Here is a 25961-nt window from a genome sequence, read left to right on the forward strand (position 1 = left end):
TTTTTCTAGGTTGGTTTAGATGTGTCTTCTTACGGGGGCAGGTAATGTGACAGAGCAAGAGATTTGGAATAAAAAGCAAGCTGTACTTTATTTCAGTTCTCTCTTAGTTTCGAAGATTTTTAGTCAGCAGAAGACTCCATTTTTACAAGTTAAATAATCTCTTAACATGTAATTTTTTTCTCTATTAATAGATACTAATCAGTTAAGAGCTTTAACTTTAAAAGCTTGGGGGAGTGGGGAAGTAAAAAAGCACATAAGGAAAAGGAAACAAACCAAACTTTTTCTTTCTACTTGAGTTACAGTGCTGAGAGAGGAGAGAGATTCCCTTGGGTAATCATGTCCTCACTCTGTGACTTTTATAAGTATGATGATTTTCTTAGGAAAGATAAGGACTTTTTTCCTGGTCTGGTAAGAAATTGGTAGGCTCTGGAACAGTCAGAGCTTAATTCTGTGTTTCTTTGTTAATGTTCAAAGCCTTGCCTGTAAGCATTGGAGGCAAATGTCATAATTCTGTACATAATCCAATGACTATAAGCTCATAGTATTGTTTGAGGCATTTTGTGTAAATCATATAGTCAATAATGCTAATTGTTATGTGATTAATAACTTGCAGTGGCTGCAGAGATGTAAACGTTCATTTACTGACAGCATTTTCACAGCTGCTGGATAGGTGCTTATTTTTAGGCCTGAAGAAAACATATCTTTCACAAAATTGGCAATATCTGTGCACATGGAATTAACTGTGAATCGCATCTTGCATTCGATGCTTACAGTGTTCTGTGGACTTCCAACCAATAGGTGTGCTACGCAGTTATACTTGGTGCTACGGAGTATCTGTACTATGTTAGTATATTGGAATAAAATTCCAAATACATTGGAAAAGACTAATTTAATTTTGATGATTTCCTATTTAGTGGAAAGATCAGTGACTATAAAGATCTGGTTAAGCAGTTGGCCTTTTCTAAGGAAAACAAAACCAGAAAATAATATACACCTCAATTCCTATTCTTGTCCAAATTGTAACCTACCAAGTATTCCCAATTTTTCACAGTTTTGAATTAAGAAGAATTCAAAACTCTGAACTGTGGATGGTGAGGCTTCCACTTTGTACCTTCAAAATTGGTTGCTGTAGAATGCAGGTTTTACTAAAGCCATTTCAACTTTCTATGTGCGAGAATAGTTCAGATAGCAGGTTTGCTTTCAAAGTGTTGTTTTTCTGTAGTTCTACTCATAGTAGAAGGGATTAATACCACCAGATACAAAGATGACAGAATAGGTACAAACTTAATCAGAATATAAATTGGATAATACTAATTTTAGAAAAAGGTATATGTGTGTCAATGAAATAATCAATCTTAATAAAAATTAACCAACTATATAATTGTGCTGTTTAGCTTGGATAAGTGAATTCTGGTAAACTTGCAGGGTTTTGTGAATGACAATTTTTCTTGTTTGTTCTTAACAGGAGCTCACCAGATGTTGTTGTTGGCAGTGTTTATAACACCTCTTAATGATATCTACTCTGACTTCTCAAAGTTTCTGGAGATGATAGAAACAACATTGGACATGGATAAGGTATGGGCTGGTGAGTGGGAGGGGGTTTACTTAGCAATTAAAGTTTCTTATTGAACTTTGCAATCTGCTCTACAGTCACTAAATTTAATTGATCATCTATATTAAGTAGTTAGTGATAGTTTAGCTGTGGAATATGTGAAGACTATTATTAGTATAGCAGTTGAATATCAAGAGGATATTTACCCACTGTCTGAAGTTATCTAGCCAATGAAAAAGTGGGTACATGGATGCTGTGGACCTGAAACTATTTTTTTTAAAAGTCATCAGTATTAAAAGTGGGGAAGTTATTTTGTCACTTTTCTGCTTCTTCATATTTTCAAAGTTAACTATGATATGTCTCAAATTTAGAATGTAGCCAGAATATGTTTATTACATATTTCTCTGCTTCTATATAGTGCATTAGACTAGGTTCTATTTGGTGGGATTAAGTCTTCCTAATTAAGTTTGCCTCCCTGAAAAATGATTCACCTAGCTGTAAAGACTGACTTTACTTTCCAGTGTAAAGACATTTGTCACTAGAGAGAAAGCTACTAAATTCTCATAGCCTTGCATCCACACTTTCTTATTACTGATAATAGGACTATGCTTGCAAGGGAAAACTGGCATTTTTTTTAGAAGAAAATTTGGCCAAAGAAAGCTGGAAGGAACATTCCTGTTCCTTAAATCTGAAGTTGAATGGAGAAGGGATGAATTTAAATGACTGATTTGTTGTTGTTTAACATTGAACACTTAGGACACAGTCAAAACATGAACCATTGCTTAACTAAGTGAAACAATGCCAAGGTTTTCAGTGAGTTTTGTATATCACTTTTTCCCATTACATTTGCTAGAGAATTGGTGAGACGCATTTTGGAATGTACGTGCTTGGTTAGAAACAGATTTAATGTTCCTTTCTCAATAAGATGTTTTGGAAATGACTCAATAAGTCATTTTGGAAAACTTGGGAGGCTTTTAGCATTGTCATAAGTGTCCATGTGCCAGGCATGGTAGTAGGGGCAAGGTGTTGAACTTCTGAAAACTGCAGTGGCTTTAAAATTTTGAACATGTGTATTTTTCTCCAAAGGCAGAAGCACCACTTTTTATCTGTGTGTTGTGTATGCGTTCATCAACTGCGTTTTGCTGTTTAAGGAAAGACTGTGTGATTGACATGTTGCTGTCATTTGTGATATATGCTAATGAAAAAAATTATAGCTTTATACTAGTTACAGACCATCTGTTGATGCAGTTCGTATGCCCTGGGACTCTGTTTTCTTTAAAACTAACAGCTGTTCTAAGCCTTCACCCTTCATAGTCCAGCTCTTCAAATTTCTTTTCAGCTTCTACTTTAAAAAGGTTTTGTTGTCCTTCTAAACAGAGTAACAAGCCAGTTATTTTTAATCAAGTTCCATAGAATCTGGTGTCAGATGTGTTGGGTTTTTTTCCCCTCCAAGATACTGGAAAATGGCTATAGATAAGCCAACACTGGTTTTACAGGAAGAATAAACCTTGTCCATATGAATGTTAAAACTTGAACTTTGACTTGAAATTCCTCTTAGATTTTTAGGGAGTTCAAACAAAATACTCTATTCTGAGTGTGATTGAAGGAGAGGTTGTCATAGCAACTAAATTATGTCAATAATCCATTCTAATATAAAAAGAAACATCTAAGTTCAAAAAGTGTGGGCTGTGGTTATTCATTTACCTAGCTGTAATAAAAATTGAGAAACCGTCACTTACGTTCCTGTCTTTCATGGAATCCTAAGGGGCCTTCTAAAAACCATCTATTCCAGCCTCCTACTTAAGTCAGGACAACTTCAAAGTTTGTTAGTGCTTTCGGTTTATAGTGTTTTGGTTTCAGTATTAAGAGCACAGCCCTTTGCAGAAGGACTTGTTTTTCAGATTAGCTAGCTAGCTCAATGTAGTCCCAGAGTCTGCAAATTCTTTGCTGTCACTTCATTCATTTGAGCACCCCTTGGAAATGTGACTCCCTTGGGTCTTATTTCATGTAAGTAAACATGCAGGTATGAAAGTGCTGTCAGTGCTGTGATGTTAGTCTGCTACTTACCACATTAAATATTTTATACCTTGACCATTCATTTCAGAGTAGCTCTGAGCAAAACCTTACATTAAAAAAATGCAATGTGTTTAGCAGAACAAAAGGGAATGTCTAGCTGCTACGGATTTGCTTTCATTATAACCCTTTGCATGACTCTTGCCGGTAAAATGTGTAGAGAGTGAAGGTGGTAGCAAGAGTGTTCAGACCAATCTGTTGCACATGTCTTTTGCATTCCTTAATCTCTGAAGCAAATTTAACATTTGTATTTAATGCAGTATTGATTTGTAATTTAGACTTCAGTGCATTTCAGTAATCAGTATATCGGTGAAATACCACGATGATGATGAGTAATTTTATTCTTCTTTTGGGGTGATGAGAGGGGAGTAATTTGGGTTTACTGATATTTCCTTCCATTTTTCTATGAGGTGTAGCCTTACTGGACCATAACTGATGGTAGATTCATTAGGCACAAAGCACCGAGAACTCAAATACCACATTCCTGTTAATGCTTGTCCTGCCAGATAGTTGGCCATGTTCACACTGAGGGCTGTGTAAGGGAAAAGCAAAAGTTTGCTTTAAGTGACATACCTAATTATATCCAAGATACTGCTGTAGGAGGAGCACAGCTTGAGAAGAATGTTAGAGGAGGGTAATACAGTTGTGGGTGCCTGATGCTTTTATATATTTATTAGTAGCACAAGTTTTTAATATTTTTAATAAACCATAATCATTTTACTTCCTTAGCAGTTTTGCTGAACTTTTAATTTCGTTTTAAAATGTTTTCTATTCACGTGGTCACACTTAGCTTTCACTTGGAGAGTGTGGTCAGATTGAGCCGTTCTGTTTGTCACCTGCTAAGGATCACTTCATGAGGCCTGAATGAGGAAGGAGCTGCCCTATAATAGTTGGGGTGGGTAATGCAATACGGTATCACAGAATCATTAAGGTTGCAAAAGACCTTCAAGATCATCAAGTCCAACCATTAATCCAGCACCACCATGCCCCTTAAAACATGTCCTGAAGTGCCACGTCTATGTGTTTTTTGAACACTTCCAGAGATGGCGACTCCACCACCTCCCTGGGCAGCCTGTTCCAATGCCTGACCACTCTCTCAGTGAAGGCATTTTTCCTAATATCTAGTCTAAACCTCCCATGGCGCAACTTGAGGCCATTTCCTCTCATCCTATCGTTGGTTACTTGGGAGAAGAGACCAACACCCACCTCACCACAACCCCCTTTCAGGTAGTTGTAGAGAGCAATAAGGTCTCCCCTCAGCCTCCTCTTCTCCAGACTAAACAACCCCAGTTCCCTCAGCCGTTCCTCAGAAGACTTGTGCTCCAGACCCCTCACCAGCTTCATTGCCTTTCTTAATGAATGGCAAAAGCCTGGTTAATCCTAAGAAGGTGTTGTTTAGACTTAATGATTTAGATATTGTTTTTAAACATATTTCTAGTTCGTTCTTTGTTATGGCATTGATATGGCACAGGTACTTCACTTGGCATTGAAGATCTCTCACCTGGCCTCTACACAGCTCAGCGTCTATGAATGCATTTGTACTTGCAGCAGCCAGGTGTGAAACGCTACCATATGAGACTAGTTCTATATTTTTCTCTTACTACAGATGAATGTGACTATCAAGTCACACATTAAGTTTTTATCCCTTAACACATGGCCTCAGCTTGCTCCCATTGAACTTAGAGGAAGATTTGCCTTCTGCTGGATCAAAAGGCTTTGCTTAGAGGCCAGCCCTGGTGCAATGATTCTAACTTATGAAAGCTCCATCCAGCTACAGCAATGTAGCTCCCAGATTTGGGGATGTCTTTCACTTCTTTGTTGCCAGTTCTCCCCCCTCTCTTAATTAAAGTGTTCCTTATATATGTCACACCTTAGGTTTCATGCACTAGCACATGTTAAGGAGATTGATTGAAGCTTTTACTCTGTGTTTCATCCTTAACCTACCTCTGTCCTTTGATCTGTGTATCCATGCAGAGTCCGTATCTTGCTGGTTCTATCTGTTCATTTTTGTACCTAAACTGTCTTCCTTTCCCACTCTGCCAATGCTTTTGTCCAACCATTTGCAGCCCCTCACCCTTGATTATCAGAGAGCCACCTTCTCCTCTGACTTTTACAGCAACAACCCAGATTCCCTGAGGTTCACTTAACATGCTGTTAAGATTGTCCTAGGACTTGCTCCTGTGATGATGTCCCTGTTTTGGTTCCCACTCTTCAAACACAGTCATTGAGGAGGAGCACTAAAAGGCTGCCCAACTTCTTTCTGCCATGTCTGACTGCCAGTCCACACCTGTGCTGAACCACGTTGCTCTGCCACCTTCAGTGCCTCCCTCACCTATGCCCAGCATCAGAATCAGCGTTTTATCTCCTGCCTCCCTTACTGTTCTCAGTCAGTACCGACCATTGCCACCTCATGTCCTTCAGCTCCTTCTTAAAAACATATATGTACCTTAATGGACAGCAAAAACCATTACTTATCTACCGGAAAGGTGCTTTGAAGGGATCTCAAGCTGTAGACAGAGCACATTGACCTCCCCTCGCCAGCCAGAGTCGTACTCTGGATCTGCCACAGCCAGTGGGGAGGGGTGTTGATTTCTTGTTGAAAAAGTCTCTTGGAGGCGCCTGTCAGAGAACGGTGGGATGAATTATCCTCCATAGCATTGCCTGTTGATTGCAATGGTTACAACTAGCTTAAACTTAATACTTAGCTTTTTGAAGTCTGAAACCACATCTCATCTTCAACCTACTTCCTTGCTGATGTGCTCTACACACCCATGCTGATTTTTAGAGGCCATCCCTGGAGTGAATCCAGGGAGTTTCACACCTGCTGGGATCAGGCGTGTCAGCAGGAGGAGAGCCCGCCTTATTTTCAAAGTAAAGTCTGGTAAATTGGTATTTTTTGCTTGTATAAAGTATGTTGTTTAAGAAAACAAGTGTTTGAGATGTATTTGTATGGTAGTTGAATTGGACACCAGTTATCACAAGCAACATTGCATTAAAAATTATATATGTAAAAAATAAATTGAATAACTTAAGTAAATTCATCTCACCATGTATGATCAGGGAGGTGATATTTTTTTTTTTACTGCCTGTGTTCATGTGAATTTTTTCTTGTTATTTTTTTTCCTTGTTATTTTTCCCTAGGTAGAGAATCATGAATTTCTTGTCAAGGCTTCTTTTGATCCTAATTTGACAGAATTAAGAGAGAAGATGAATGAACTGGAAGAAAAAATGCAGTCCTTTTTAAAGAGTGCAGCCAAAGAACTAGGTAGGGTGTGAAACTGCCTTTGATTCTTACCTCTTTTGTAAAATGTTTTGAGATCAAGAGATGAAAACTGATATCGAGGAGTTAAAGGACATTTGTATTATTTTATTATTATTAGTTTGGAGTGACTTTAGTTGTCACAGTACAATCTGTTGAAAACTGAGTGATTCTTGGTTTATAATTTGGCCTTTTTTTTTTAAGCATGGTATTCCAGAGTATTTCAGAAATTATCATATATATTGCGAGATACTGCCAAATTAATTTTGTATAACTGTAACTCATCCAATTTTTTGGCGAAGCCTAGTTCTATTTTACATCCTTTGAGGACATGCATTGAAACTTCCCTCTTACCCCCTCAGTGTGTTCTCCAGAGTGTCCATTCAGGACATACTAGTTTTCTTTTGAATTTCTTTGCAAAATGTAATGTGTAATCAAATAAGAAATTTAAATAATTGATTATCCTATGTAAAAAATTCCATGTGCAGCTGATTGGTAGGGCATTCAAAGAATAATTTAAAAAGATAATCAATTTTTAATGCAAATATGGCGAGAAAAACTGGCACCACCATAGTTATTTTAGGTTACACCTTTTAAGGTGTTGCATATTTTTTAGTCTTGATTTTTTTTTTATGTAAACAAGATACCTGGACGAAAAGAAGGGAAGACGAGACTGTATAGGGATGGAATGAGAAAACTTACCAGTAGAAGTATGTGTTAGTAAAAGGATCACAAGACTGTAGGTTCTGTGCTTACAGCAGCAATATAGAATGTCCTTGCAGTGCACTATGAACTTTTTTCACATTTCTGGAGAATATGTAGCAATACAATAATCGTGAACGTGATTTGCATATGCAGTTTGAGAGCATATTGAAGTAAGAGCAGATAATGAATCAGTAAACTATTGTTAGGTCTGGATATTTCTTATACCTGCACCAGAATCAAAACAAGTATACTGAATAGTGTATCTGAGAGAGGCTACGTCATACAAACTGGGGATTAGCGAGCAGAAATAGCACAGGCTGCAGGATTTTTGATAATACAGTTGTTTTCTTTTTTCTTTCTTTTCATCTAAAAGGTTTGGAAGCTGGCAAAAGTATCAAACTGGAAACAAATTCACAGTTTGGACATCACTTTCGAATAACTTGCAAGGAGGAAAAAGTTCTCCGTAACAATTCAAAATATGGAATAGTTGATACCCAGAAGAATGGTGTGAAATTTACTAACAGGTATGAGATCATCTTGGTAGTTTTTCAAGCCTGTTGTGAAAGAAAAAAAATTGTTCTTTTCTTTATAATTATGCCAATAAATTGGTTTCCATACATCTTGAATGACTGAATTTTCACCTTTTAAATTGGCTCACAGGTTGAGATACTGAGCAAGACTAGCATGAAGGAGGAGTAGTCATAGAGTTTCTGTTAAAAGCTGCATTCCCCATTTACTTTGCCAACTGTTAGCTATTTTTGGTCCTTTGACTTGGGCTAATTTCTCTGTTTTAGCTGCAGCTAGTAGCATAATTGCATTCACCGCGACTGTTTATACAGACACTTTCACAAGCTGCAATAGAAAAAGAGCTATTTATGTTAATCACCAAACATGACATGCGGCTGTTTTGTTGGTGATTACCTTTTTTTTTTTTGTTCCAAATCATGCTGTAATTTCTGTTGGCTCCATGTATTGGACTTTGATTCTATAGCTCTGTAGATTAAGCTATTAAAAAATTTCACTCTTTGGGCTAGTTGCATTGATGCTGTTTCAGTGTCGGCTTGTCTAGACAGCAGTTCTGTCACAGGTCAGCCAAGCAAAAAGTCTGTATTTTTTCTGAATTTTTAAGCTCTTCTAGAGCATGGTAGAAAGAGCAAGGGCTACCTCAGTCATCAGATGTCTCTTTTTCTGTACTACATTATTTTTACACAGAGCAAACAAAGTAGAAAATTGCATATGCAGAATCAGGCAATAACTTGAAGGGTATCTCTTGAGATTAACTGGTCTAACCCCTCCCTCGAAGCAGAGCCACCTTGGAAATTAGATCCTATCTCAAAGTTACATGAGGTAACCCAAGGCCTTGCCCAGGTGCCTATCCTCCAAGCATCCTTCATAACCTGGTGGGGTACAAGGTTAGAGAATGAGGCACTTCAGGACATGGTTTAGGGGACATAGTGGTGCTGGATTAATGGTTGGACTTGATGATCTTGAAGGTCCTTTCCAACCTTAGTGATTCTGTAATTCTGTGAAGTTCCAGTGCTGAACCACTCTTTGTGAAAACTTTCCTAATCGGATCTAACAAGAATTTTCCTTGCAGAATCTTGGGTTTTTAGTATCTCATTCTTTTGCTGTGCACCTCCAAAAAGAGTCTGGTGCCTCTCCTCTCCAGGCTGACTTCAGATTCTCTCAGCCTGTCCTTGTATGCCATGTGCTCCATCTCCAAATCTTTGTGGTGGCCATCTGCCCCAGGTTCGATGTCTCTTACACTGGGAAGACAAAACTGGAGACAGCAGTGTAGATGTAGTCTCATGAGTGCTGAATAGAGGGGAAGAATCACTTCCTTCGATGTACTGGCTACGCTCTTGCTAGTGCAGCCAGTATGGGCTCGGCCTTCTCCGCTTCAGGGACGCGCTGCTGGCTTGTGTTCACCTTCTTGTCCCCTGGGTCCCCCAACTCTTCCATGAATAGCTGTTTTATAGCCATTTGGACCCCAGTCTGTACTGTTGCATGGAGTTATTTCATCCCAGGTGCAAGACTTTGCATTTGCCTGTGTTGAAGTTCTTGTCCACCTATTTCTCTAGTCTGTAGATACCCCAATGAATGGCAGCCCTGTGCTCTAGTGTACTGACAGCTCCCCTTAATGTGGTATTGTTCACAGCCTTGCTGGGAGTGCATTTGAGAGTGCATTCAGTCCCATCATTCAGGCTGTTAATCAAGGCATAAACAGTATCAGCCCCAGTACCAACTCTGAGAAATGCCGCCAATAATCAGCTACTAATTGGACTTCAACCTCTTGGCAAGTTCTTCCTTGTCTGTCAATGGCAGGTCCAGGGGAAAACTAGTCTTTAAGTATTTCGCATGTGTTACATATGGAGAGGTAAAAATAGCAGAGACTAATACATCATACAGTCTGTTTCAGACAAACCATGCTGCTATCACTTTATGTATAACAGTTCCTGCTGGAGTTAGCATCAAAGAAGTGAGTTTATTGAGAGAGATCTTGATTGACAGACATGAGGAGCACTGCATACAGGTCAAGGCTGGTTTCAAGCCAGTGCTATTACTGTTTCTGCTTATCACTTACTTTCATAGTAATAAATCTTTAGCTTTGAAAAGGAGGGCAAGCATACTGGTTCATGCCAACCAATGTGTTGGTGTATTTCACACCAATTTACTTAAGTGAGCAAAGTGTAAACCTTAATTGCATTTTGATTTAACGTTTACTCAGAGGGTATTTTTTCAAAACATCCCTGAAATTTAAAACCCTTTTTTTGTCTCTAAATATGTTATGAATCTAAATGTAATGATGAAATTAGGCTTTTCTGTAACTCAGAAGATGGTACTTGGAACCTCTACTGTAAGTGTCATCTGTTACTTTCCCTTAGGGAAGAAGCCCATGGATCACTAGTAAAACAGACTTCTCTGTCCTTAGTTATAATTGATTCTGTAGATGATACTAGAAGCACAAGGCTGACTTCTGCTGTGGGTGCACTAATTGGGTGTTTTTCATATTCAGTCCTGCAGACTTTGCTCTGTTTTTGGAGACAAGCCTGAGAAGAATAAACACTTGCTTAAACTCTCTCTTGTTTTCAACTTAACCTTATTTTGAAGACTGGAACCTATTCTTAGTGACAGTCGTTCACTGAGGTTTTTACTAAATGAAAGAAGTCAATGCCTTCAGCTCTGATAAGCCTGTTGTAGGACTCTGGGCTAATTAGACAGTTGCTTAGCAGCAATTCTCCTCTGCCAGTTCTATAACATGCCACATCTTGTTGCAAAATGGCCAGAAATTCAGCTTTAAGAGCAAGTCCTTATCACGTAGCATGTCTACAACAAACAACTGTAGGAGTTTCAAGAGTGATGTGTTCAGAGGTGCTAGAATTGCTGGTTTGGTCCTTGTGGGTGATCTTTAACTTGGAATGAATCTTACTGATAGCCTGGTGTGTATAAACCTAGATTAGTTTCTTTGTGGTTGTTGTGCTGAACCTTGCTGTTAAAACAGGTGGGGGACAACTTGTATTGACTCATAGGAGGCCAGAAGTTTGGCATTTTAGCAGTGGAGACAGAATGTCACAGCTTCTAAATATTATGGTTTTGTTTACAGCAAACTGAGCTCTGTCAATGATGAATACATAAAGAACAGAGAAGAGTATGAAGAGGCTCAGGACGCAATTGTTAAGGAAATCATTAACATTGCTTCAGGTGAATATGTCAATGTTGATGTGTATCACAGTCTGGAATGCTGGGAGGACTTGCAGTTACCTTGTAGGTCCTTCTATAGAGAAGAACCATAACATTCCCCAAAGAATTAGCATGAAAAACGAGGTTTGGCTTGTAGACAGTTGTTATACATTGTCTTATGGACAGACCCTTTCCTGGCATTGCAACAGATGTGCAGTGATGGGGTGTGTGCAAATGCTAATCCCGTAAAAGGAACAAAAATATGCCCATAAAGGCCACATCTATCCTCCACCTACCTCCCTGACTCTGGGCATCTCCATGCAAATAGCAGACTTCTGCAAATAGAAGACAGAAGATGTAGAGGACGACTGAGAACTGAGGGAGTGGGTCCTGAGGTCTGTGAAGGATGGTGAAGAACGAACATTGGTATGCAATATAAGATCAAGTTAGTCATTGCTTATATGGTACAATAAAAAAATAATTGTTTTCCTAATTAATTTCTATATATTTTGCTCCAAGACTGCTTACTTACAGGACATTCTTTACTATCCTTCACCAAAAGGAGAAGAGACATCTGGGAATTTGGGCTGGAGGATTATGTAAATACTGCCTCTCCCAAAGGCACTAGTTCCATCAGAACAAATCTTAGTTCTTTGAAAGAGATAAGTGGAAAGTGAAAGCAGTAATGAATATTAAGCTTAAGAGTAAATGTATTAAAGATAAAAAACACTCTTTAAGATGATGTATTAATATACTTGAGTGTGTTTCAAGTCATGGTGGAAATCTTCATAAGCTTTGACCCATTGTCGTGATAAGGAATTTGCCAGTATATTGCAAAATCAGTAGGTTCTTAGAATTTTTTTTTTTTTTTATCTTGGTAATTTTCAAGTGGGTTTTTTTGTGTGTAGCATACTAAGGTTTGGATATTTGTGGAAAGCTAATTGGGTATTATGTCATCTATAAACACTTAGTATATTTAATAAAGTCTTTTGTTGCTGCTTAAAGCTTCTGTGGTGTGCAGTCATAGACTTACAAGTGTATATGTGTATTTAAAAAGCATTTTTCTTCCTCAAGTGGAGGCAATTTAATGAAAAAGACTGGATTATGTGTGTAATTCTTGAATAAAAATGACTTGAAGTCCTCTTAATGATCTGTACCTAGCCAATACAAGAGGTGATGTTCGAACATGATAGAACATCTATGTTAAGATATCCTTTTGGCAAGAACAAAAAAATTTCTGACTGTGTTGAAATTGTGTATCTCTCTAATCAAAAACAGGTTATGCAGAACCAATACAGACGATGAATGATGTGATAGCTCATTTAGATGCAATTGTCAGTTTTGCTCATGTGTCAAATGGAGCACCAGTGCCATATGTCCGTCCTGTCATTCTGGAAAAGGGACAAGGAAGGATTATACTGAAAGGTGCCAGGCATCCTTGCATTGAAGTGCAAGATGAGGTGGCCTTCATCCCCAATGACATTACATTTGAGAAGGGCAAGCAGATGTTTCACATTATTACTGGTAAATGTTTCTGTTCTAATTTTCATTTGTTGCTTAAGTTTTAAATGTCTCCAGTATTTCCAATAATGATGTCTTTTAAAAATACAAACCAAAACCAAGCAAACAAACCAAACTCTGTCAAAACAATTTCTCTGATCAGCAAAGGGTGAGCAGCTAGTAAGTTTTTTTTATCTCTCTGTATGGGTGATAAGATTTAGGTCTGGAAAAGAAGGGAGGGTATTTGTAAGCTATTGTTGTTTATTATACTAAAAAAAGAAAGTACCCACAATGTTCTTGGAAATGTTTCCTTTGATAGTTGGTATTCTACACATTTGTGCACATACAGGCATATTTCTCATCTTCTAAACTAATAATCATGGAATAATAGTTGTTGATTGTTGTTATAGTACGCTGTTTGGAGAAGATGATCACTAATTTAGAAATAGTCATTTGGGAAGAAGAGGCTGCTGGACAGTAGGAAATAAGAAATTAGTCCTTCCTTAATATATGTATTCTTTGCATTAGTGAATGTAACTCCACAAGCCAGGAAAGCTCAGGAGCTGGACAACCTGAACATGCTTAAGTGGTTTGGAAAATTCCACTAGGCATCAATTGTACTATAGCCACGTAGGCACTTCTGTAAGCAATATTTTAAGCAGCCTCTTTGTTAATATTTTGTTTGTTTAGTATTAAATGCAAAACGTGTTTCAATGACTGCACCCTCTTTTTTTCCCCTATTCTCTGGTGTAATTAAGATAATTTTTACTACACAGGAAAACATTTTTGGTGTTCATACATTTAATTGAATTTTAATTTCCATCCAGATGTCCTTGACATACATTCTGAGTAGCAAAGATCTGAAATTAGAGAATGATTAATGAAGACTTCCAACATAATCAAAAAGAAAAATTAAAAACCTGAATAAATGCATGATAACGTGCTTGTCTTTCTGGTTAGCAAAACTGTAAAATTGGTTTTAATGATAAATTTTCTAGAAAATATTTATTGCATTTGTACTTGTTAAAATTAACATATTCATAGTTGTTTCTGCTGATTCAGAATCCCTCTAGGCTGTAATTTAAATCACCTGTTAGCTTGTACCTGGTCTGTAACTAAGCTATTTCATTTTTACAGACAAATTGTAATTGTTGTTTGAGATGAATTTCATTCTTAAGCAGCAATACTGATGACTTTAAGCTTATTCGTTTTAGGTATGGACATGTGTTTTAGATGACTGCTTGTACTTCTGAGAAGTCCCAAAACTCTTGAGGGCCCCTAATGCTCTCTGATCACCTTTCTTTTGAAAAAGCAGCATTCAGTAAGAAATACAAGCGAGCCTTTATTAGTAGTGGAACTACTTGTTGCACCTGTTAGACAAGTCTGCTTCTCTTTAAAAGTTCTTTGTTTTCATTTAGAGCCTGTTCTCCTTTAAAAGAACTGTTAAATTGTAAAAGATGATGGGGTTTTAATTCAGTTGCAAAATTTCTTCTTTAGGCCCTAACATGGGGGGAAAATCAACCTACATCCGACAGACAGGAGTGATTGTTCTTATGGCCCAAATTGGGTGTTTTGTACCATGCGACTCTGCAGAAATAACCATTGTGGATTGTATCCTGGCTCGGGTGGGAGCTGGAGACAGTCAGCTGAAAGGGGTGTCTACTTTCATGGCTGAAATGTTAGAAACGGCTTCAATCCTTAGGTAAGTCCTGTGCTTGCTTGATTTTGTTGGTTGGGGTTGATGGGAAAGGAGGTGCTCTAAGAAAGATGCATTTAAGATTTCCTTTTATGGAGGATCTCAGTGGAGGATCTCAAGTCTTTTTTAGCAGGCTCGTAAGTTCTCAAAGTAGCCTTCTGTTTATTTTAGTGGTCAAATAGAGCTGCTGCCAGGAGGCTGAAGGCTAAATGGGACAAAGAAACTAATTTGGAATGATCTGTGTGACACTGCCTGTGCACTTTGTGTATATGCTGTTATGTAAACAGGAAAGGTCTTTTGCCACTTCCCCCCCCGCCCCCTCGCCTGCTCCCCAACATAAGAGTTTTTGCAGATCTTAAATGTTATAAGATGCTCTTGTGTTTTTAGGACTGCATCTGAAAACTCCCTGATAATCATTGATGAGCTGGGAAGAGGAACTTCTACCTACGATGGCTTTGGCTTAGCGTGGGCTATTTCAGAATACATTGCTAGCAAAATCTGTGCTTTCTGTATGTTTGCTACACATTTCCATGAACTGACAGCTCTTGCTGACCAAGTGCCAACAGTAAATAACCTACATGTTACTGCTTTGACGAGTAATGACACACTGACGATGCTTTATCGTGTCAAGGAAGGTAAGACTGTGTAAAAGGTGAACAGGGTAAACTTTATTTCACCCTGAGAGGAAGAAATCTTAATGGAAAAAACATAAATTTCGTGTCATACTCCAGGCTTAGGGTTTATAATAGACATGTTCTTCTGTGTCCATGGAGTGTGTATGGCAGGAGCTCTGTCCATGTGTGAACACAGTTGGTGATGATGTTGATGATTATTTATTAAGACTTCTATGTTATTTCTGTTGCTCAAGTCAATGCTTTTGAGGTCAGTCTTTTTGTTTTTCAAAGCGCAGAGAGAAGGGTTCAAAAGGTTATTTTCTGTTTTCCTAAATCGGCCATTTTAACTTTCTGGTAGAAAAGACTTACATTCTTTAAACTGTTCTTTTAAAAGAAATGAGTACAAGTCTTATCTGCTGACAGTTTTTAATAATGTGTGTTTCATTGTAATAAGGCTTAGTCATTGAAGAAAGATGTTGCCTAATTTATCAGTAGTTTGATATAGGAAAAATCATATGTTTAGTTTTTAGCAAATGGCATCATATTAAAACAAGTAGCCTGTGTATGATAAGTCAGATGTATTTAATTAAAATCCTTTAGTGGATCCAGTTATTCCTTTCAGTATTAAATTAGACCATTTTTAATTGGGCATAAATTTCATCTGTAACTTCAATAAGAGGTTCCTCCTGCTTCTCTATATCCCCAGTTATTTGTTCTTGCTCCCTTCAGCAGGAGCCTGTATTTATGCTAAATAAAGCAGGTCTGTGTAACTGGCTTGACAGGTGTGGTAATTTATGGCATTCTAATTCAGTTGTAAACTAAACTTCGTTTACAAACAAACCAACCAAATTTTGTTGTTTGCATAAGAACAGTTCAGTCAGGTTGCCAACCTCTGGACTGAGATCTTGATTTAAAATGTGGCAGAGTACTGTTACGCTATGTTTTCACTTAAAAATGCCTCTTAATTTTCCTTTTCTGTGTTCCACAATGAAGGAATTAAATGGCACTCAGATGGATAGAACATGGTTACTATAGAACACTGGCTATACTGGATCCTATCAACAACTTGCCTTGTGGAGTGGTTTTGTCTCAAATAAGGAATAACTGTTTTAAGAGTTAGGCTATTATCTTTACTAAACAACTACTAAGTATCATCCATCCTTGTTAAGGCTAAGGAGCTAGTCCTTATCTCAAGTCCTGGAGACTGATGTTTACTTATATCTTTTTAGGTTAGGATTTAATCTTATAGGGACAATTACTGAACTTCATTCCTCACTTTAAAAACTTTTTTTGTCATATTGACACAATACCAAATACTTACTTTTGCTTGCCTAGTTCATGCTAATAACTCTGCTTTTCATGACCAGTCCATATCCAGTATGTGTTCCTGGAATTCTCTTCAATATTTCCTTATTTCTTTAGCCAGCTTACAACTTTTCATTTCTTTTGGCATATATTGATCTGATAAGGAATCTAATATGCTGTCCAATTATTAAATTTTACTGTTATGCTTTTAAAGATAATTTGTATAATCTTCACCATACTTATGAAGTGTCTTTAGATAATTGGTAAATGTGCTTTTATTATATCCTGATCTGAGCCTCACTCAAGTGGTACCATGCTAGTTTTACTCCTATGATGTTACTAATTGACTGTTTCTTACTCATTTCTTCTGGTTTTAAATCCCTGAAATTACTTCATTTCTTGCCCTTCGATTACTTGTATAGCCACTTCTAGTTTTGTATTCCCCTGTGGCTATAGTCTTTGCAATTAGATTTCGGGTACTTTTCTGTAAAGGTAGGAAACTGCTCTGAAGAAGGGGAATCAAAGCATGACCAGAAGTACTGCTCTTCTCTGGCTTTACTGAAAGTCTATTTAAAGCTGGTTAGAATATCTCTGGCTGCCACAGTCTTATTTCTTTTAACTCTGTGTCCTTGTCTTTTGAGATTTTTACTCCTTAGAAACGGCCTCTGTTCTCCAGTTTGTTCATGCCCAGGCTTTGCTTCTGAGTATTAGTCCAAAGTGCTGTGGCCTTGGTACCCAGTCTGTTCCAGTGGAGAGGCAGTGTCTAATGGTTCTTTCGTAGTTTGCCGTTTCCCATCTTTTCCAGCACATGTTGACTCCCTTCCACCAAGTGAAGGTTCAGAGCCCTCTGAAGGCCTTGCTCATATCAATGCTTAAGATATGATTTAGTGTGGCATGGGAACTGAAGACGAAGTATAGTCATAAATTGCTGCAAGCGTACATTGAAACTATGAGTGTTTTCAATGCAGTGGGAGCTGGTGATGTACAGTATCTTCAAACAATCCATCTTTAGGTGCCTTATTTTGAGTACTTAGGTTGAGGAGGGAAGCAAACCTACTACCTTCTAAATCCTTTGGAATAGCAACTCTTAAAATACCCCCCCCGATATTCCCCAGATAGTTGGGTGAATTCTTTTGTCACCCCTCTGCCTTTTTTTTTTTTTTTTAAACCTCTATTAACTCACCCATTCTGGTCCTGGTGAAAACTCTAGAACCCTTTCATATTTTCCTTCAATAATTTTTTCCATTTTTAGTCATACACATCTTATCTCTGTACGTGCAGCATCTTTTCATTTGATCCATTTTCTTGGAAGTGCTATTGAGCATAGAGGCACAATAGTTTGTATTTATCTACTTAAACCTCTGTCAGATGAGGTACAAGATTATGAAATCTTCATCTTAAAATACCTGGTCTGAAGTTGGATGTCTTTCATGAAAGTTTTTGCATTTAGTGTTGTGCTCGTTCATTGTTCAGGCAAGGATGTGAGTATAGGCAGCTTGGATACAACTGTATTTTGAAAAAAATAACAGGTTTCATGTGAATTGAAATGTATAACTAAATCTGAAATGCATGTGTCGTGGTTTAGCCCCAGCCAGCAACTACGCACCACGCAGCCGCTCGCTCACTCCCCCACGGTGGCACGGGGGAGAGAATCGGAAGAGTAAAAGTGAGGAAACTCATGGTTTGAGATAAAGACAGTTTAATAAATAAAGCAAAAGCCGCGCACGCAAGCAAAGCAAAACAAGGAATTTGTTCACCACTCCCCATGGGCAGGCAGGGGTTCAGCCATCTCCAGGGAAGCAGGGCTCCGTCACGCGTAATGGTTTCTTGGGAAGACAGACGCCATAACTCCGAACGTCCCTCCACCCCTTCCTTCTTCTTTGTCCCAGCTTTATATACTGAGCATGACGTTATATGGTATGGAATATCTCTTTGGCCAGCCTGGGTCAGCTGTCCCAGCTGTGTCCCCTCCCAGCTTCCCGTGCACCCCCAGCCTGCTCGCTGCAGGCCAGCATGAGAAGCTGGACTGTCCTTGACTACTTAGCAACAACTCAAAACATCAGCACCTTATCAACATTTTCTCATCCCAAATCCAAAACATAGCCTCATGCTAGCTTCTATGAAGAAAATTAACTCTACTCTGGCTGAAACCAGGACAGCATGACAAGGAACTTTTATACACTATTTTCATCCCTGTCTTCATGCTTCAAGAGTGTGACAGAATTGCTGGAAGATGAGACACGGAAAGTACTGTTCTCCAGGCCTCTGCTCAGGATTCTTAATTTTCTTTAAGAAACTTGAGAGATTACAATGTTACCCAGTATTTTAATAGATGATTAATTAAGTATCATTTTACATGTGCAATTCATTTATTCATAGCTCCTTGCTGGAGACCAGAATTAAAAGGATGTAGTAGTATTTGTGGGTGACCAACTGGAATTATGGTAATGTAAATGAATGGAGTTGACAGATTGTATCAGAAGGCTTTTGATATTGAAATGAAAATTACTTTCTGTATAATTGACATATTTTGAGCAATCATGAGAACTTTTCTTTTTCAACCAAATGTTATAAATAGTGTATTAATTGAAGTTGAAGGTTTTCATATAATTAAAGACGAATCCTGGAGACTGAGGTGTCACATGGTACTGATGCAAAGGAGGAGGATGATGATGGAGAATGCAATGTTTTTAATATTTTTATATATGTATATACACACATATATAAATACAGAAAATGTGAGAGAGATATTAAAAACAAATTATGCTAATTACTATATTCTACAGACTGTGCTGAAGTACTTTAATAAAAACCATTATTCAATTTCATTCAAGTACTAAAGGGAAATTCTTTCTGCCTGAAGAGTTTTCCCTTTCTTCCTGAAGTACTTTTGGAGCTCTGCAATTACTGCTCTGAGAGTGCTTAATTAAACAAGAATGTGTTCTTTAATCTATGTTACCATGTATAGTCCAAAAGGTAAATCAGAAAATGTTGGCAGAACCAAATTATGTCACGCACTTACTTCTTCAGAACGGAGAACTACTACAAGTTTGTTCATATAATCTCTGTGTAGCCATATTATCTCTTGAGAATTATTTACTGACTTTTTCTCTGCATCCAGGTGTGTGTGACCAGAGTTTTGGAATACATGTAGCAGAGTTGGCAGCTTTCCCAAAACACGTGATAGAAAATGCAAGAGAGAAAGCATTGGAGCTGGAGGAGTTTCAAAACATTGGCAAGTCCAAGGAATCTGGAGGAGAACCACCAGCCAAGAAATTCCACAGGGAAAGAGAGGTTTGCTATTAGGAATGCCTTTTTAAATTTGTTTAGCTTGAGTAGCCCAAGCAAAATAGTTTAAGGAATCAGATTCTCCCAGAGCTTGAGGATAATTAACTATAATCTCATTTTTCCATAACAAAATCTTTTAGCTATGAAGTTCATTAGGAGTTGAAGATATGTTCAGGGATAGTGGGTTTTGGTTTAGATACATTTTGAGATAACGTAGGCAAGAATTTTATCTAAAAACATAGTCATGAGAATGAAACTTACTTTTTTTTCTTAAACAATAATGATCAGCAGTTGCTATGATTGGCATATAACCGGAGTCATACAAGGAACTGTTTCTCTAGCTGCCCTGTGCAGTTTTCTTTATGTGTGAACCATGCCAGAATTGTGTCTTAATTGTGTTTTAGATTATTCTTGGGTCTGCAGGTGGGTTGCACCTGTTTTTGCTCCCCCTTATTTGAGGGCTCGTTAGTGCTGATTTCTTGAAGCTCAGCGTGAACATGAACACTGGCTGAACACTCACAAATCCATGGGCCCTGATGGGATGCACCCATAAGTGCCGAGGGAGCTGGCTGATGTTGTTGCAACACCTTTCTCCATTTCTGAAAAATCATGGAGAATGGGAGAGGTGCCTGAGGACTGGAGGAAAGCCAATGTCACCCCAGTCTTCAAAAAGGGCAAGAAGGAAGACCTGGGAAATTATAGATGGGTCAGCCTCACCTCCATCCCTGGGAAGGTGATGGAACAGCTCCTTCTGGAGGCCATCTCTAGGCACATGAATGAAAAGAAAGTTACCAGGAGTAGTTAGCATGGATTCACCAAGGGGAGATCATGCTTGATCAATCTGATAGCCTTCTATGATGGAGTGACTAGCTGGATAGATGAAGGGAGAGCAATGGATGTGGCTTACCTTTCACTTCAGTAAAGCTTTTGACACTGTCTCCCATAACATACTCATAGTGAAGCTCAGGAAGTACGAGTTGGATGAGTTGATTGTGAGATGGATTGAGAACTGGCTCAAAAAACAGAGCTCAAAGGGTTGTGGTCAGTGGCACACAGTCCGCTTGGAGGCCTGTAGCTAGTGGTGTTCCCCAGGGATCAGTACTAGGTCCGGTTTTGTTCAACATCTTCATCAGTGACCTAGATGAAGGGTTGGAATGTACCCTCAGCAAGTTTGCTGATGATACAAAACTGGGAGGAGTGGCTGATAAGCCAGAAGGCTGTGCTGCCATTCAACGGGATCTGGACAGACTGGAGAGTTGGGCGAAGGGGAACCTCATGAAATTTAACGAGGACAAGTGTAGAGTTCTGCACCTGGGACCTGGGAAGTAACAACCCCATGCAGCAGTACAGGTTAGGGGTTGACCTGCTGGAAAGCAGCTCCATGGAGAAGGACCTTGGAGTCCTGGTAGACAATAAGTTATCCATGGGACAGCAATGTGCCCTGGTGGCCAAGAGGGCCAGTGGTATCCTGGGGCGCATTAAGAAGCGTGTGACCAGCAGGTCGAGAGAGGTTCTCCTCCCCCTCTGCTCTGCACTGGTGAGGCCTCATCTACAATATTGTGTCCAGTTCTGGGCTCCCCAGTTCGAGAGACAGGGAACTTTTGGAGAGAGTCCAACGGAGGGCTATGAGGATGATTAAGGGACTGGAACATCTCTCGTATGAGGAAAGGCTGAGGCACCTGGGAATGTTCAGTCTGGAGAAGAGAAGGCTGAGAGGGGACCTTATCAATGTCTATCAATATCTGAAGGGTGGCTGTCAGGAGGATGGAGCCAGTCTCTTTTCAGCAGTGCCCAGTGACAGGACGAGGGGCAATGGGCATAAACTGCAGCACAGGAAGTTCCACTTCAACATGAGGAAAAACATCTTTACTGCGAGGGTGATGGAGCACTGGAACAGGCTGCCCAGAGAGGTTGTGGAGTCTCCTTACCTGGAGACCTTCAAAACCCGACTTGCGTTCCTGTGCAACCTGTGCCCTAGGTGATCCTGCTTTGGCAGGGGGTTTGGACCAGATGATCTCAGAGGTCCCTTCCAACCCCTACCATTCTGTGATTCTGTGATTCTGTGATTCTGTGAACATGTTCAGATCTGTTCACATCAGAGAAAAGTTCACAGCCTTCTCTTTTGTGCCTTTCCATGTCGCATCAGTACTAACACGTGTTAGTTATGTCTCTCTGATCATGTTGAAGGACATGGCAATTTGGACCTGGAATGTCTATTTACAGATCTCAAAGTTCTTCTCATTTTACACGTGAGAATTTTAGCTTGGTTCTCTCAAGTGAGAAGTAAAATGCTCTTGGCTTTGCACAGGCTTCAAGCAGAAGTTGAGGAGACCCACATCTCAACATAGATCTGAACATGTCTACATTGCGTAATACAGTTGTATAAAGCCATTTGAGTGAACTTTTTTTTCTCTTCTCCCTTCACTTAAAAGAAGCTTCATTAGCAGGTAAAGGAAAACAATAACTTGCAGGAAGCATTTTCAGAATAGCCTGTGTCGTCTTGTTGCTGGATTAAGTGACAACTGTTGCAACCTCCTAGGAAATCCACATGCTGCCTTATGACTTGCATTGTTTTTTGCCAATAGCCAGGTCCTCCTTGCCGCATGCATATAAATCTGCTTACAGGTCTTTGTTTTGTGTCCCACCAGTTGGCATGAAACTTCACAACCTTGTAACTCATTTATGTCCTTGTATACGTCAGTGGTAATCTTGGTAATACTCCAGTATATAGAAGCCTTGAAGTCTTAGTCCATACCCGAAGCACTTTCTATGTTTTAAAAGCCTTTGCTTTAGACAGAGCCTGTTACTTTATTTTCAGTTTCAGAGGTCTACTGCATTTGTTCCTGGCTCAGCGAGTGGATCTGATGTTGTGGGTGAACGACTTCTGGTTTCTCCTACCTTTTAGTGCCAGGAGGTTCCCCCTCTACCTACCTCAGTTGCTCCACTATTACCTTCCTTTTGCCAGCTTGCTAGGTATCACAGTGAAGTATTTTTCAGATTAGTTGGATCTGGCTGTGTGGTCGGTGTAAATTAAATCGATGTGACAAACACTTCTGACAAATACAGCATTGTATTTTATTCTTGGATATTTCGATAATACATAATATTTCCTAAACTCTCTAGGCAACAGAACGGTATAGCTTTAGATACCTCACCCAGGCATGTTGTCTGCCTTCATTAGCATCATGTTTAGAGGGAGAAGCACGCTATTACATTTCAAAGTCCTTTGGAGACTTCTGCACTGAAAGCATATTGCATTAGTCTTAAATGATAAAACAAAACTAAGAAAACTTTGTAGTAGATTTCTAAAATGCAAATGCAGAGGACTAGACAGAATCCTGTATTCTGGGCAAATTGTTTCTTATACAGGGATCCTGAATACGGTTCATTTAAATGTCTGTTCTTGCTATTCAATTCAGATTGTTGAGAAGTTCCACTTCGCCTGTTTGTTTAAAAGCATATGCATAAAGCTTAATTATCATCTGTTCTCCTTGGTGACAGCCACTCTCCAGTTGCTTGGTTACAATTTGTTCTTTACTTTTGCATATTGAAACATTGATTTTGACTTACAGTTCCCCAAAAAGTAACTGTTTGGGTAACATGGCCACTCTGATGCTATTATTGCTAGCAATCCTCACCTAATGTGGTTGCACACTGGAGTTACATGTGGAACATATGTAAGAGCACTCAATGTTAGATACTGTATTTCTGCTGATCAGCTGATGCTTTTTGCTCATGGATTGAAAGGGGAAAGAACTCTTGATACCATTATAACTGGATTGTTCTGGTGTTGAGAACTTGATAACAAGTGCAAAAATAACGATGGGTTTTGCCTGCAAAAAGTTTTCGATGCTGAATAATACTTTGTATCTTTGGCAGAATTTGGAAAGATCCTGCTTGCAGTCTAAACATCCTTTCTGTTTTCCTTCCCTTCTCTCTGTTTCAGGAAGGTGAACAGATAATTCAGGATTTTCTTTGTCAAGTGAAAGCATTGCCCCTGACAGATATGTCAGAAGAAGACATCAAAGTCAAGCTGAAACAGCTGAGAAATGATGTATTGGCAAAGAACAACAGTTTTGTGAATGAAATCATTTCCCGAACAAAAGTTACATCATGAAAGGTGTGAGAACAGAATACAGCTCTCGAAGTGTGTTTTACATTGCAAGAACTATAATTTTCTTGTCTTTTAGCTTTTATACTTTATGATGCTCGTACTGATTTATGTAGGCTTTTTTTCCTTGGATTGTAATTATTTTGTAAAAAATTCTGAGCACATTCTGTGCCAGATTCCCCCTTTAGTTGTGATCATTGTGTCCTTTTAGAAGTTTTCAATAAAACACTTTTTCAGTAGTGAAAGAATTATTGACTGTACAAACAATGTGTAATATTTTACCAGAAAAGTGTGCTTGAAAGGATAACTCAGGTGGCATACAACTACCCACAGCCTTGTAAAGCAACAGCACATACACAAAATCTTTGTCCCATACCATGATTCTTTTTTATATGACGCAATTACATTAATTACTTCAGCAAAGTTTTACTGACACTATTTAGTGCTCTGTTAGAAAAAAGTATCTAATATAAGAGATTTGTCATAAAATTTTTGCATGTGTATATGCGTGGAGCTTGGGGAGGGAAGGGGGGAAGGAGGGAAGGATTTTTTTTGTTTGCTGTGTGGATGGTAATGCTCGAGTCAGAAACGCTACAGGCCCACTCTTCATGCCTGAGTGGTGCTAACTCTTGCTTTTCTGGTGGTTTTGTAATGTAAGCAGAGGCTGGGGTGAAGTTGCAGTTTAACTGCAACTTCTGAGTTGATCATGATTTGTTTTGCACTGAGACACTTGAAAGCATGCAGATACAAGTTTATATTCTCTTTCAAATTTAGCTTTTTAAATTGTAGCACTTATGTTTAAAACTGTCAGTGTTGAAAGATTAATGGGGAAAGGTGTTTATTGCATGAGATTATAGGAACAAAATCATGCTGAAGATGCCATGCAAACACTTGCTGTATTCAGAGATTGCATCAGTGCATGTGTGCTGGGGACAGCAGTGCTGCTCTTAGAGCTGTGCTATAGCTCTGTGTCAGGGATTAATGTCTTGCAGTTGTCTGCATGTAAACATTCCAGCAATAGTAATAAAAAGTGTGGTGTTCAACTTGCTGTTGGATAACATTTGTTTGTAGTTGGACTAGAACTTGGACATACTAGGTATACTTCTCAACAGAAGAAAATAAAGGCTTGTTTGAGAGGTTTGGGTTCTGTATAACACCTCTTTGGTCTTTAAATTAGAATGCATTCTGCTTAAAAGGACAAAAATAGATTTGCATTTACAAACAGCACAGTTGATATACGTATTCAGTAGCTGTGTCTAGAAAAGTGTGAGAGTGGAAAAATCTGTTACATAATGAAAAATATAACTGGTTTTGCAAATTCAATTGGCTAAAGCACAAGCTATCAAAAAAAAGAATGATACATAAAGTAGACAATGAGAATCAATTTAGAGGATCAAATATTGCAATGACACTCAACTTGTATTGGATCACACTGCTTTAACTTGCTAGAAACGGGCAGTTCTTGTAAGGGGCTGGAATGGCTGGTACTTATGGCCTCTTCCTACATACACATGCTGATATCTGGTTGGATCACAGATGCCCCTCGCTTGGTCTCCTGTCCCTAACCATTGGGATAGGCATAAAACCATCTGTAGTTTCCATCTGCTCTTCCAGGAATGTCTCTGTTTTCCCCTTGACCCCATGTGAACTTTCAGTGTCTTCAGCACTCTTGGCTGAGGAGTTCCTCACTCAGCTGCCACCTGCAAGTAGGACCACTTCTTTGCTTTGAACCTGAGTGACTGAATCCTAGTTTCGTTCAGTGCCTCTTGTTTTTATTACTTGTGTCCACTCTTTCCACTCTGGATGTGGTGCATCAGTACAGCATGTCTGCAAGTATGCTGAGGAAAGGCTGCTTTTGGTTTTGTTTTGCAGCTGGAGGCTTATTGAGCTGCTTCTGTGAGATTTGCCTCTCCCCGCGGGTGAAAGCAGTACTTGTGTGTTAGTCGGGAGTGATGGGGTACCCTGACTGGACCAACTCTGGGCAGCACCTTCTCCTCTACGCCTCTGAAAAGGGAGTTCTGCATCTGCAACAAAAAGAATTCGTTTTTTCTCATGCTCTTCAACACTCATGAGGAAGAAAGGTGCAAGTTAATGAGATTTTAAGACTCATCTTTTCAATTATTTTCTACGCAGCACCTTCCCCCCGCGCCCCACAGTGTACTGCTGCTGCCAGATAT

At 38.9% G+C, this 25961-nt stretch overlaps 1 protein-coding gene across 2 annotated transcripts in view; it reads left to right on the forward strand.

The window, feature by feature from the left end:
* The window catches only part of MSH2 (mutS homolog 2), a gene marked incomplete at its 3' end in the record, with an annotated part of 52282 nt that extends 28492 nt beyond the window's left edge, over positions 1 to 23790 (forward strand). For both annotated transcript variants that reach the window (XM_081997673.1, XM_081997674.1), the window contains 9 exons: positions 1466 to 1575; positions 6767 to 6890; positions 7963 to 8113; positions 11194 to 11291; positions 12549 to 12794; positions 14268 to 14472; positions 14854 to 15101; positions 19507 to 19679; positions 23620 to 23790. In XM_081997673.1, coding sequence (XP_081853799.1) covers positions 1466 to 1575; positions 6767 to 6890; positions 7963 to 8113; positions 11194 to 11291; positions 12549 to 12794; positions 14268 to 14472; positions 14854 to 15101; positions 19507 to 19679; positions 23620 to 23790 — 1526 coding nt within the window. The remainder of the gene's footprint in view (positions 1 to 1465; positions 1576 to 6766; positions 6891 to 7962; positions 8114 to 11193; positions 11292 to 12548; positions 12795 to 14267; positions 14473 to 14853; positions 15102 to 19506; positions 19680 to 23619) is intronic.
* Positions 23791 to 25961: the final 2171 nt, after the last annotated feature.

Source organism: Phaethon aethereus, assembly GCF_964289735.1.
Source record: "Phaethon aethereus genome assembly, chromosome: 3".
NCBI lineage: Eukaryota > Metazoa > Chordata > Aves > Phaethontiformes > Phaethontidae > Phaethon > Phaethon aethereus.